The 13,543-nt window shown below is 43.0% G+C and overlaps 1 protein-coding gene and 1 long non-coding RNA gene across 16 annotated transcripts in view; one reads left to right on the top strand and one right to left on the bottom strand.

Annotated features, from left to right (window-relative positions):
- The window catches only part of PML (PML nuclear body scaffold), a 33,116-nt gene that overhangs the window by 12,016 nt on the left and 7,557 nt on the right, over positions 1-13,543 (bottom strand). For 6 of the 15 annotated variants that reach the window (XM_078381104.1, XM_078381098.1, XM_078381101.1 and 3 more), the window contains exons 1-2: positions 13,201-13,336; positions 1,331-1,452 (exon numbers count right to left, since the gene is read on the bottom strand). In XM_078381104.1, the coding sequence (XP_078237230.1) occupies positions 1,331-1,381 (51 nt within the window). In that variant the 5' untranslated portion in view covers positions 1,382-1,452; positions 13,201-13,336. Of the gene's footprint in view, positions 1-1,330; positions 1,467-5,663; positions 6,656-6,702; positions 6,724-13,172; positions 13,337-13,387; positions 13,523-13,543 lie in introns of those variants that run through there. The other 9 variants (XM_078381099.1, XM_078381096.1, XM_078381097.1 and 6 more) reach the window with 6 other exon arrangements.
- On the top strand, positions 6,522-12,893 carry LOC144584626 (uncharacterized). Its single transcript, XR_013538995.1, has 2 exons — positions 6,522-6,907; positions 10,710-12,893. It is a non-coding gene; the product is annotated as an uncharacterized LOC144584626 (long non-coding RNA).

Raw genomic sequence — 13,543 nt, forward strand, 5'->3', positions numbered from 1 at the left:
CGGAGGATCCCTTGACGAAAGAGAAAGTGAAGATGAAATTACCCTTAGAGGAGACAGAGGAGGAGGAGAAGACCATGCAAGAAAGCACATCTACTTGATCGTGCAAAGGTGCAGATATTTACAAGAGAGAATAGAAAGGAATCTCAGTCCAATGAGAGGAGGCTGAACTCGCAGAATGGACCATTGATGTCTACCCGAAGGAGGGAGGTCGCTGGAAGATGGGACAAAACCCCCACCAGTGACTCCTCCTGAAGGGGAATACGCTTGGCATCCGTGCTGTGGTACCATCTGCCCCAGTTTGAGCCAAACCCCTCTGGAAACCAACCAATCGAGAGTGATTTGGGGTGAACTCTTGTTGGTGAAACCGTTCTTCACGCCTGAGTTTAAAGGCAGTTGGGACTATGGACATTTGTTAGAAGGGCCCGTTGGTTCTACGGAAGTAGTTATTCACAACTCTCAGCTGGAAGTTAATAAACAGTTTAAGCCAGCAGAAAAAATGTCACCCTTTCTTGGGGGGGATGAAGAGAAAGAAAGTAGTGCCCAAAGTTGAACCCACTCACAAGTAGTCTCGATGGGATGTGGAGGTTTCCCGACAATGATTAAAAATTCTCTATCTCCCAATCTTTACCTGCTCCTATAGGTGAGATGTGTCATCCCCTACTGACACAACCTTTCGTGACCTCTTCTGACACCAGCAATGACTTTGGACCTTCAAAGTTTCTCTTATGCCGCTATTCCCCTGGGCTCACAACCTCCCCAAAACAATCCCATCAGAGCTGCAACTAGCCATTTTGGCACCTGGGGCAAGCAGCACCATCTCCCTCTCTCCCTTTCCCCCTGCCGGAAATCATGGGTGCAAGCCATCTATCGCCAAGAAAAAGGAGGAGAAGCATGTAGCGTCCCCTCCCCAAAAGGAAGTGAAAGTTTATGCTTTTAAAAAAAGAAAAAGAAGCTGAATGAGAGTTTTCCAAAACATTTTTTAGATCCAGGGAGGGGAAAACCTTATGCCCTGTGGCTGCGTCCGTGATGGCGACAGGTCTGGGTTTTTTCCAGAGGCTCTAACAGAACCTTTGCCCTCTTCAGCTCAATGGCCCCCATCTCCTTGTCTTGGTGGCCTTTCTCTCCATCCCCTTCTTTATGGCACAGTATTTTTTACTCTTATTCTTTCCCCTGTCCAGATGGAAAACTGGAGCAGACCAGGAAGTGGCTTTCTTCAGGATCCTTCTTGGTCTATCAAATCTCCTGACCTGAATCTCCCACTTGATCACCTTTCTTGCAAAACCTGCTCTGATTCTCTGGGAGCCATCCTGGCGCAAGATCAGAGACTTACCAGGTTCTCTGGGGCCGGGACACTGGGTCCTGCCGTGCCTTCCTCTGACATCTTCTCCTACCAGCCTTTCTTCTTTCCCTGAGCAGCTTCTCAATCACCGTCTTGGCTGAAAGTTTCACTTTCTAAGAAATGATACCTGATGTTAGAAAAGAATAAAATGTATTAACATTGCATGCGCAACGAAATCACCAGAGTGCAGACAGTGCATCACTCATTCAGCTAAAACTCCATTTAAACTCCTTACAAATTCCAACATAATACAATGACAACAAAATACATTCACATGCAACCCTACAATAAGTCAGATTAAATCTTAACTGAATTTAGCAAAGTCATCACCCTTGGATAAAAATTGTTTTTAAATCTATTTGTCCTTGTTTTAATGGATCTATATCGTCTTCCTGGTGGCAGTAGTTCAAGCAAAGCATGTCCAGGGTGGGAGGTGCCCTTTATAATATTTTGTGCTTTTTTAAGATCATGGGGCCTGTACAGTTCCTCCAAGGTGGCGAGAGGACACCCAACAATCTTCTGTGCTATATTAATCACCCTCTGAAGCTATTTTCTCTGGGCCACTGTACAACCCGCGTACCACATGCACATGCAGTATGACAATACACTTTCTATTGAGCATCGATAAAAGGACACCAACAGTCTCTGAGTGATGTTATTATTCCTAACCATCCTTAGAAAGTACAATCTCTGTTGAGCCCTTTTCAGTACCTCTGAGGTATTTACGCTCCAAGACATGTTCTGCTCAATATGGACACCCAAGAAACGAAAAACCCTCACCCTTTCTACTGAATCTCCACTAAGGGATAATGGTGGAATATCTATCCCCTTCTTTCTATAATCTATTACAAGCTCCTTAGCTTAAGAGCCTCGTGGCGCAGTGGTTAAAATGCTGTATTGCAGCTAAAACTGTGCTCACGACCTGGGGTTCAAATCCCAGGTAGCCGACTCAAGGTTGACTCAGCCTTCCATCCTTCCGAGGTCGGTAAAATGAGTACCCAGCTTGCTGGGGGGGGCAATGTGTAGCCTGTATAATTAAAATTGTAAACCGTCCGGAGAGTGCTTGTAGTGCTATGGGGCGGTATATAAGTCCAATAAATAAATAAAATAAATAAATAAATAATTTTGAAGTATTTAGAAGCAAGTTATTCTCGCTACACCATTTTACCAATCATTCCACCTCACCCCTATAAGCAGACTCTCATTCTCCTCTGAGATGAGCCCCACTACTGTGGTATCATTTGCAAACTTAACAATGGTATTGCTGTTGTAAGTAGAAACACAATCATATGTATAAAGGGTATAGAGCAGGGGACTCAGCACACAGCCTTGTGGTCAACTAATACTAAGGCTGAGAACCGCAGATGTATATTGACCTACTCTAACCCTCTGACTGCGTTCAGACAAAAAACTTGTCTATCCACGTATGAGTAGAATATGGAAGTCCCAAGAGTCCCTTAGTTTAACCACCAGCCTCGGATGGTATTAAATGCTGAGCTGAAGTCCACAAAAAGCAGCCATACATAGTTCCCCTGCTGCTCCACATGTGACAATGCAGTAGGAAGGACTGTAGCTACAGCATCCTCCGTTGATCCCTTTGCTCTATATTTAAACTGGTGGGTATCAAAACTCTGGGGGAGAGATGATGGAATATGACTCCGAACCATTGCTCATTATACTTCTTTCTAGTCCCACGTTTCCTGTTCACACCCTAAGTTTTAGCATTAATACATCTAACATAGCTACACTTATAAAAAAAGAACAGCAAGTACAGTAAACAACAGACAGAAAGAAATAGAAAAGATTAAACCCTCACTTATCCACCCCCACCTACATTCACTAGTCTTTGACCCCCCCCTTCATATGAATTTTATTCAATTGAGCTCTTGGCCTTGTGGGGGGGCAGCGTGGTCTGGAATGTTGGCTCAGCCCCCTCCCTTAGCTCTGTCATCTCTCTATTATTTGAAAGCCTATTCCTTTTTCTTTGAAAACTCTAAACTATATTTAACGAAAAGCCTTAACAGAATACGATATATCTACATTCCCAGAGTTTCTATGCTACTACTGGAATTTCCCTTAATGTTTTTTTTTCCTTTGTTGGTTCCTCCTTTTACGCTCTAAACCCCATCTGTGTACTCACTTATTTTCTTTGCTTCCCCCCTTGTCTCTACTCCTTCTTCTGGTTTTCCCCTTATTAATCCTTGTTCTAATATTTCCCAGACCTTCCCTTTAATCACCTATTTCTCCCTTTCTTCTGGGTTTACCCCAATATACAGTGGTGCCTTGCATTACGTTAATTCGTTCCAGCAAAATCGCTGTAGAACGAAAACATCGTGATGCGAAAATAAAAAGCCCATTGAAATGCAATGAAACCCCTTCAATGTGTTCCAATGGGCTGGAAACTCAACGTCCAGTGAAGATCCTGCATAGGGCGGCCATTTTCGGTGCCTGTGCAGCGTCCCAGAAAACAGCAGGGAGCCATTTTATTTACCTGGCAGCCATTTTGAAACTGCCGATCAGCTGGAGGAAAATCATCGTTTTGCGAAGAATTGGTTCCCGAAGGAGGATTGGTTCCCGAAGCGATCGCAAAAAGATCATCGTAATGCGGGGCAATCGTAAAGTGAGGCACCACTGTACATTTTTTATCCTTTCCCAGACCTCCTCATTTGATTGCGTTTTTTTATTTTGCCTTCTGTTTTGCTTTGCCTCCACTTTGTGTTTTCATTCTGACCACCTGTTCTTCCTTTGCTGACTCATCTTCTTCCTCTACCTCTTGCTCTTGCTCTTGGCTATCCAGTTTGGAAATTTGTTCTCCCCATTCTTCTTTAGTTATAAGTCCAGCATTCACAAAAAATTCTAAAGCCGATCTCTCCGATGTGACACTATAGTATTTCTCATTGTGATAATTTTTTATGTGGACTGGATGACCCCATATGTATTTAATATCCTTTACAATTAAAATGGCTGTGATAACTCATTTTTCTTCTATATGCCATTGTTTCATGGCAACAGTCATTGAAAACCATAATGTCATCATTTTGAAATTTAAGATATTTTATTTTTTTTCTCTCAACACTTTCTTAAGTTCTTCTTTTTTTCCTGTAGCTGGCAAAGTTCACCAACAGGTGACGTGGTTGACCTCTGACTTTTCTTGATGCACGATGGGCACGTTCAATATCAAACACTGTCCAGTTCAGCTCAGGAGTTGTTTTATAAAATCAATCTAGTATTATTTTCGATAACTCCTTTTCCTGTTCAGCCCCTTCTGCTAAGCCTTTAATTCTTACGTTTGACCTTCATGACGAATCCTGTTGCGTTATCATCTGAGTCTTTAGGTCAACAATGTCTCTTTCTTGATCCAAGAGCTTGGGAGAGTTTCTTTTCACCAAAACTTTCACTCGTTAATTCATGTTTTGTATATGAGACTACAGATTATCCCTTAATTTTTTAATTTTTTTATAATTCTCTTGCATTTTTATAATCCTCTTGTATTTTTTTAATAACCTTCTTGCATTGTGTCCATTTCCTTGTATTCTTTGATCCGTTGCTTTAACACCCTCATTGACTTGTGATATGACGTCAAATAGCATCCTGGGTCCTCCTTCTTTTGTTTTTTTGCAATTTTTATGCCATATTTTTTCTGTTGTAACCTCAGAGAGCCTCTTAAAATTATGGTCAGAAGGTTTATTTTTGGATCCCGGTCTGGATGCTGAAACTGATTTAGAGTCTTCTCTTCTCCAAACCACTGTGCATTCTCTTATATTTTTCACAGCAACTCTGCTTTCCTTTTCTCTTGATCTTCCTTGTCACATTAACATCTTCTTTTACCCAAGCTTGTACACAGTCCCATTTATTTTTAAAGGTGTCTCTAGCAGTATTTTAAGCAGAAAAAAAAAGCAATTGCAATGAGTCTGGATATAATTACACAAATTCCCAATAGGTAGCGCTCAAGAGCAATTTAACAGTCCTGCACGGCTTTACTAGGCAGGTAAGAAAAACTTAAGTTTCGTTTCTGATTCAGTTTGGGTTTCTATTTATTTATTTATATCTTCTTTTTTTAAAAAAATCAGAGAACAAGCAGCAATCCGTTAGTATTACAGGCAAGTCATCTAAACATCTGGTCAGTGCTTTAGTCTGAGACTTTTCTTTTTCTTCCCCAGTAAGAAGGTTTTAAAGCAAAAAAGAAAAGGGGAAAACAAGCAAGCAAAGCCTGCTGCTTATATATACCACCCCATAGCACTTCAAGAACTCTCTGGGCGGTTTACAAGTTAATGATGCTGATGACACATTGCCCCCCCCCCCGCCGAGTACTCATTTTACTGACCTTGGAAGGATGGAAGGCTGATTGAACCTTGAGCTGGACAACAGGGATTGAACCCCAGGTCGGGTGGTGAAGCACAGTTTTTGGCTGCAGTACTTAAAGTAATTAATTACATTCCTTTGAGTTTCTTGAGCTTAAGCACTTCTTATCAGCAAACGGAATGTTTCTCTTTCAACTTCTCAGTCAATAATCAGGCGACCTACGGAGTGTTTTTCTCTCCTCTTTCTTCTCCTTCCCCTTCGTTATCCAAGCTCCGCCTCTCCCGTTCTTCCGATCTGGGCTTTCCACTTTCTTTATTATACTTTTGCTTCTCTCTCGCCGACCCCAGGTAATTATGCTCCACATCACATGACGTTTTACTTCTCTATGAGTCATCAGGCTGTCCTTTTTTCTGCCTTCTTTTTCTTCTATGGAGGAGCTTTCGGGAGTTTAACCTTTCATCATTTTGTCCCGGCTACACAACTGGAACAGTCTAATGTGGGAGAGGGAGGTCAAGAGGCACAAAACTACCAGCCAGGGCGCAAAGCCAGCCTCTGTGTGGCCATATAAGTCTGGCAACATCCCTATTCTAGAGGCTCCGTTCCTTGTGAAAATATTGACACAGCCTGCATGCAGTCAGTGGGTATTCACTCAGGAGAGCGTCACAACAATGGGGAGGGCCTTCCAGGAAGAAAGAAAGTCTTACAGTTTAAATCTCAGAAGTCTGACCTGAAGCAAAATTATGCTTCACTTCAGAGGCTTCCTGCAGGTGGCACCTAAGCAAGGATGCAAGACAGAGCAGTTTCATTTCTATTAAAAACTAATAGACCGTTTTCACCTAAATTGTAACACTGCGTATGCACAGGGACCTTGGGACTGTCTGAAGGCTGAGGGGTGTCAAGACTGACTGGTAGGCTACCTCGGGTTTTTCCTACTTTTTCCTACTTCATCTTTCTAAAGCTCAAATTGGTTTTGGTGCAATTTTTAGGGGAGGGAGTCAAATACACAGGCATTTAGTTCGTTTTCTCTGATTATTTTGTCATGTGGAGTAGCTTAGGCTAACCTTGTCATGGGTGGGGAGGGATCAAGTCCCCTTTAGCCAGAGTCTTTAAAAAAAAAAACACACACACACACACACAATTAGAATGGCTGCAATTGTATGCCTGCTCAAGCAGGAGTAAATTCTACTCAAATGAGTGGGGCTTTAACATCTGGGTAGACATGCATGAGACTGCACCTTCAAGCTGACTAGGACTCTGCAGCAAAAGGTAAGATGTTTCGTTTCGTTTTTAAGGCATAAAGGGGTCTTCTTGAAGATCAGCTCTCTGGGAAACAGTAGCAGAAACTACACAGCTGCTTACAGACTTTGAAAATAAAAAACACATAGCTTTTTATGCCCGACAACCCACCCGATCAACATCTAATGTACTACCTCAACTGGTTAATTACTATCAACAGACCTCAATGGTAGAAGCACTGAACCCAAAACCAAACAGCACACATTACAAGAAGTGGGTGCCTCATCAGTTGTTTGAAGCACAATTAAGAGCAAGCGCCACATATATGCCTTAACTCTTTCTGATGCCAGTTTTAACCCTACCCACATACAAGAAACAATAGATTACATAGATTGATGCAGGCTTCCCCAGGGTGGCTGGCACTCTCCAGACAAGCTGGACTACAATCCCCATCATCCCCAGTTTAGGGAAGATGAAGTTAAAGGAACATAAGAAAAGAACAATATAAGATCAAGGATCTGTACTATGTTACAGGTCTTCAAGCTGTCCACAACTTACAATCAGCTGAGTCAAGTTTTCAAGGTATGTGAGATCTTTAAGGAGTGGTCACCCCACAGTTAGTTTTCAGGGCCAAGCAAACACTCACATCCATGTCTTTTGAATCCCATTACTTTACCCTCTACAGTAGTGCCTCGCTTTACGATTGCCCCGCATTATGACGAATCTGCTTTACGACGATCATTTTGCATTCACAATTGCGATCGCAAAATGATGGTCTGAATGGGGGAATTTCACTTTGCAATGATCGGTTCCCTGCTTCGGGAACTGATTCTTCGCAAAACAATTTTTCAACAGCTGATCGGCAGTTTCAAAATGGCCACCAGGTAAATAAAATGGCTCCCTGCTGTGTTAAGGGATGGATTCCTCGCTATCCAGGCAGCGAAAATGGCTGCCGTATGGAGGATCTTCGCTGGATGGTGAGTTTTAAGCCCATTGGAATGCATTGAAAGGTTTTCAATGTGTTTCAATGGGCTTTTTATTTTCGCTTTATGATGTTTTTGCTTAACAGCAATTTTCCTGTAATCGCCATTAAGCGAGGCACCACTGTACATCACATTAGTCTCTAACAACCTCCTCCTAGCCCGTTATCTTGTATCTAACAGAGGCAAGACAGCTACTCCAAGAAGCCCTCGGGAATCAGAGAGAGAGGCAGCAATTCTTGCCCCTGCATTCACGTTGTTCCTGCTCTGCAAGGTCCCCAAATACACACTAGCTCTTATTCCGCTTTTGTGGCATTGGCCAAGAAGGGAGGAGAAGTTATGCAGGCAAAAATGGGCATAAAGGAAGGAGATTTCCAGGCTCCAGTTGCAAGGCAGCCTCATGGGCTTCCTAGTCATGAGAACGAAGCTTAGACACCTGTGAAACCCCAACAACTCAAAGGCTCACACGCAGGGCTGGAGCGACCACTAGGCGAACTAGCCGACTGCCTAGACTGCAGACCTGAGAGGGGTGCAAAAATGACCTCAGAGGAGGACAGAAGTGGCCTGAGAGAGACACAGTTTAATACAGACTAATTTCTTGGGGGGAAAATGTAACTGATAATTTATATTTTAAAAAGAATACCACAACAGTGCTATGGAATATAATTATTTATGAAGTCTTGCGATTTTTTTTCTATATACTGCAACCCAGGGGTCATTTCATAGAAAAAGGGCTGCCGGTACTCTCATTAGCATAACTTATTTGCATATATCACCCTGGCATCAAGGGAAGTAAGCAAAAAAACCACTGAGTAAGTAAAAATAAATACAGTGGTGCCTCACTTAGCGATGTTAATCCGTGCAGAAAAAATTGCTGCTAAGCAATAACATCGCTAAGCGAAATAAAAAAGCCCATAGAAACGCATTAAAACATGATTAATGCGTTCCTATGGGCTTAAAACTCACCTTTAAGCGAAGATCCTCCAGAGCGCCGCCATTTTTGGTGCCTCTAAAGCGAGGAATCCTTGCAAAAACACAGTGGGGTGGCCATTTTGTTTACCCATCGGCCATTCTGAAACTACCAATCAGCTGGCCAAAAATGGAGGCTTTGCAACGATCGCTTCCCTGCGATCATCGCAAAGCGAAAATAGCCCATAGGGACCATTGCAAAGCGATCGCTTTTGCGATGGCAAAAAGTCCATCACAGAGCGATTTCATTGCTATACGGAGCGATCGCTATGCAAGGCACCACTGTAAATAAGCACTTTCAGAGTTGCCAGTACTGCGTACCCTTGAGTCCCCCCCACTGGGGTGACCCCTGTTTCAACCCATATTTCTTACAAATGTCCCATTGACACCAGCCACTGTGATCTACTTCCCGGGGTTATAAGTCATCAAACAGGGCTAATAGACAGCCAGCAGCGGTGGAGAACATTTTGGTGAAGATCCTGCAGCTTCCTTCTCTCACTTAGCTACATCCCCCAGTTATAACTGGAGACAGACTTCTAGTTTGGGAGGGGCTCCACCCATGTTCCCTCTAAGCTTGTGAGCAGAAATTCTAACTTGCGACCTCTGACCTGGAAGATTTACTAATCTCTTGCTCATGCCTCTTCTTTAAAAATCCCAAATTCTATGTGTCAGACTAACACACACACACACCCTGCCCGAGTGCAAGTTACGGTTTCACTTTCAATGTGTCAACTCTTACACTGCAACTGCAAGGCCTCTACTGAGCTGAACATACTCGCTTGGATGTTGACATTTGGGGAAACGTGAGTTTCTGTCTTCTTTTACTCAATTTTTACTTTTCAGTTACTTACATTATGATTACATTGTATCTGGGAAATGGAACACCGGGGGATAGTACGGCCTCCCTTACTGAAATTGCTTTGTTTGCCTGCTTGCTGAAGTTGTTGCATTTTGCTGGGTATAGGATGTGTCTATATACGTTTATAAGAGGGTACAGTGGTGCCTCGCTTAACGGCGATAATCCGTTCCAGGAGAATTACTGTTAAGTGAAAACGTCGTAAAGCGAAAATAAAAAGCCCATTGAAACGCAATGAAAACCGTTCAATGCGTTCCAATTGGCTAAAAACTCACCATCCAGCAAAGATCTTCCATAGGGGCAGCCATTTTTGATGCCTGCAAAGCGAGGAATCCGTCCCTAAGCTCAGCGGGGAGCCATTTTAAGCACCCAGTGGCCATTTTGAAAACCTGATGATCAGCTGTAAAGATCGTCATAATGTGAAGAATCGGTTCCCGAAGCAGGGAACTGATCATCGCAAAGCGAAATTCCCCAATTTAGACCATCGTTTTGCGATCACAAAAATGTCATCGTGAAGCGGATTCATCGTAATACAGGGTAATCGTAAAGCGGGGCACAACTGTATAATCATGTTCTATGCCACTGTGTGGCCACTGTGTGACAGAAAGTGTTGGACTAGATGGGTCATGGGCCTGATCCAACATGGCTTCTTTTATTTTCTTATGAGGACAGTTCCTACCATGGCGACCTGGTAGTCATTTCCCATAAATTTAATTATGTGATTTTTAATAATAATTTGTTCTAAATGTGTTTTTTAAGTTAGAGTTTTTAAGCAGTCTTCTTTGGAGTCATGGCCATGGGCACTGCTCTGAATTTCCTGGAAAATGTGCTTGTACTCACTTACAGAATATCATCCACGTGGGCTGCTACTCTGAAATCTGTACATTACTCAGAAATCGAGTGCTCCACCCTAAACCAAGCCTTCTCCTGGTCTTGCGTGGCTTGGACTAAATGGATATTGCTAACTCCAATTCCGGCTTATCCCTAGACTGATCTTAAACATACAAAAATATTGTCTTCATCCTAGGGAGAGCTATGGCTGATAAAAAAACGACCATCTGGAGCTCAGTTCTGCAAACCAAGGAGCAAGCAAAGCAAGAGGGGTTCTTCCAGAAATACTTTTGCACACAGGAAGCAGTCAAAGAACAAGAACATGACGATACCCTTGTTGAAACTACCACTGAGGAAGCTGTACACGGTGCTCCTTCTACAAGTGATATAAACTCTAAGAATGAACTTTCACTATTTGTAAACCTTTCAGTAAAACATACAGAAGAAAAAGAAGATTTCAAGGAAAGTGAGAGTACTACAATGACTGCAAAAGAAGATAATGTTGTGCTCAGCTTAGATAAAGGAAAAAAAGAGTTGATGATATTAACCAGCAGAAAATCAGGCAAGAAGAACAATATTGGCAACAAATCTTCAAATACTTGATTGCTTTGGTCAAACTTCTTGGCATGAAAAACTTGGCATTCCATGGTACTACTGAAAAGTTGTATAGTGCTAACAATGGAAATTTTTTGAAGTTTGTAGAACATTTAGCCCTTTTTGACCCTATCATGAATGAACGTTTGCACAGAGTTAAAAATGAAGAAACAATGATTCACTACTTAGGAAAAGATATCTAAAATGAACTTATACAGCTTCTAGTGGGAGCTATAAAGCACAACATTTTAGAAGATATAAAGTCAGCCAAATACTACTCAGTTATTCTAGACTGCACACCTGATGTTAGTCATACTGAACAAATGATAATGACTGTACGTTTTGTCAATGTGATCAAACCATCAGATACTGAGATGTCCAAACCTGAGGTTATGATAAAAGAACATTTCTTGGGATTTGTTCCACTAAAGGACACTACAAGTGCCTTTATGACAAAAACTCTTCTTGGACAGCTTGAGCAAATGGGATTACCAACTGAGGATCTGCGTGGTCATGGTTACGATAATGGGAGTAACATGAAAAGCAAAGAAACTGGGGTACAAAAGAGGGTCCTAGACATAAATCCACGTGCCTTTTTTGTGCCCTGCAATGCACATTTAGCGGCATCTACTTGGTAGTCAATGATGCTGCTAAATGTTGTCTGGAATCAACAAGTTTCTTCAGCCTGATTCAACAGATCTATAATTATTTCTCTGCATTGACTCAGCGTTGGTAAATTCTGACTAGCCATGTATCAGGCATAACTGCTAAGCCACTGAGTCAAACGAAATGGGAGAGTTGGATTGGTGCTTTAAAACCCCTGAGATCTTTGATGACACAACCCTAAAGAATTTATCTGGAAAGACTTCTCGGATTGAAGCTAAGGCCCTTGCTGATGCAATTTCTAAATTCAAATTTTTGGTGCGCCTTGTTACATAATGCAACAGTCTTTTTGAAATTAATTTTACAAGGAAGCTGATACAAAATAAGGAAAATGATTTAAATTCAACTACAAGTCAATTGCATGTGACTAAGAAATTACCTTGTGGACTGTAGGTATGATGCGGGTTTTCATGAGATTGCAAAGGAGCTAGAAATACTACCAAACTTTGTGATAGAACAAGTTAGAAAAAGGAGAAAAAATCAGTTTGAGTATGAAGCACGAGAGGAGGCATCCACAAGATCCAAAGCAGATGTACAGTATATGACATATACAAGATCAACAAAAAATGTACTGAAGATGTACTTAAGGCCTGCAAGAATTTGGAAAAATCCTTGATGCACAATGGAAACAAAGATATTGATGCTGAAGATCTGTGCTGTGAACTTATAGCAATAGCTCGAAACCGTCCAAAGTCTATGCCACCACAAGGAGGACTTCTCTTCACAGTGCAACAAAAACTCCTGGATAGTGTGCCTAACGTTTCTGTGGGTCTAAGGATCCTTCTCACACTTCCAGTGTCACTGGCTAACGGTGAACACAGTTTCTCAAATCTCAAGTTTATAAAAACATATTTATGCTCAACAATGCTACAAAGTAGACTGCCTGGTTTGGCACATCAGCCACTGACCCAAAGGAGTCAGTGACAAAATTTCCAAAAGAAAAGGCAGGCAAAACGAGATTCAGATGTGGCAAAAACAGAAACGTTTAAGAGACATTACAGTTCATAGGATTATTCAAAAGGATTCGAGTGCCAAAACTGTTTTGTATTTGAGAAAGAAAACTGAAACCTTTTCCATTATTGGTTCTCTCAGTTTTTTAAAAATAAATTTGTCACAATTTCAACTTTTGTACTTTCTGTTTTTCCTATAATTTGTCTGTTTCTGAAAAGGGTTCTTTTTTTGGGGGGGGGAGCACAAGTAGTCTTGCCTAGAGCTCAAAAAGGCCTTGCACCGGCCCTGCACACGTGCAAACACCCCCCCCACCCCCAAAAGTCCATCAAAGCATCTTCTGGAAGGCTAGGGATAAGGCAAACCCCCCTCCCCCCCCGCGGCCCAATCTCGACACGCGTCGGGAAAGCCTCTCCAACGTGGGAATGGGCGCAGGTCCCTCTCGCTCACTCACTCACTCACTGCCGGCCCTGTTCTCTCACCACGAGGAAGGGACGCGCGTGGGGGGAAAAGGCGATCCCAGGAAAAAGACGGGGCTCGACGGCTTGCGAAGGGGGACGACGGGCGCCTCGGGGGGGGCTCCTTCTGGCCCCTCTTCCTCTTCCTCCTGCTCCGGCGTGGGGAAGGCAGCGGGTCCCCTTTCCTGCCTTTCGGGCCTGAACCGCTCACCCGCAAGCAGGACTCCCCGGGGCTGAAGCGGAGTTTCGTTTCCTCGGCGCGGGGGCGGAAGCGCGGATCGTCAGAAAGGGGCGCGCCTGGGAGGGGAGGTTGAGCCAGGCAGCCCGGACGGCGGCGGCGGCGAGGACCAAGCCTGAGAAGGGGCGC

This window comes from Pogona vitticeps, chromosome 12 (genome assembly GCF_051106095.1).
Source record: "Pogona vitticeps strain Pit_001003342236 chromosome 12, PviZW2.1, whole genome shotgun sequence".
Classification (NCBI taxonomy): Eukaryota; Metazoa; Chordata; class Lepidosauria; order Squamata; family Agamidae; genus Pogona; species Pogona vitticeps.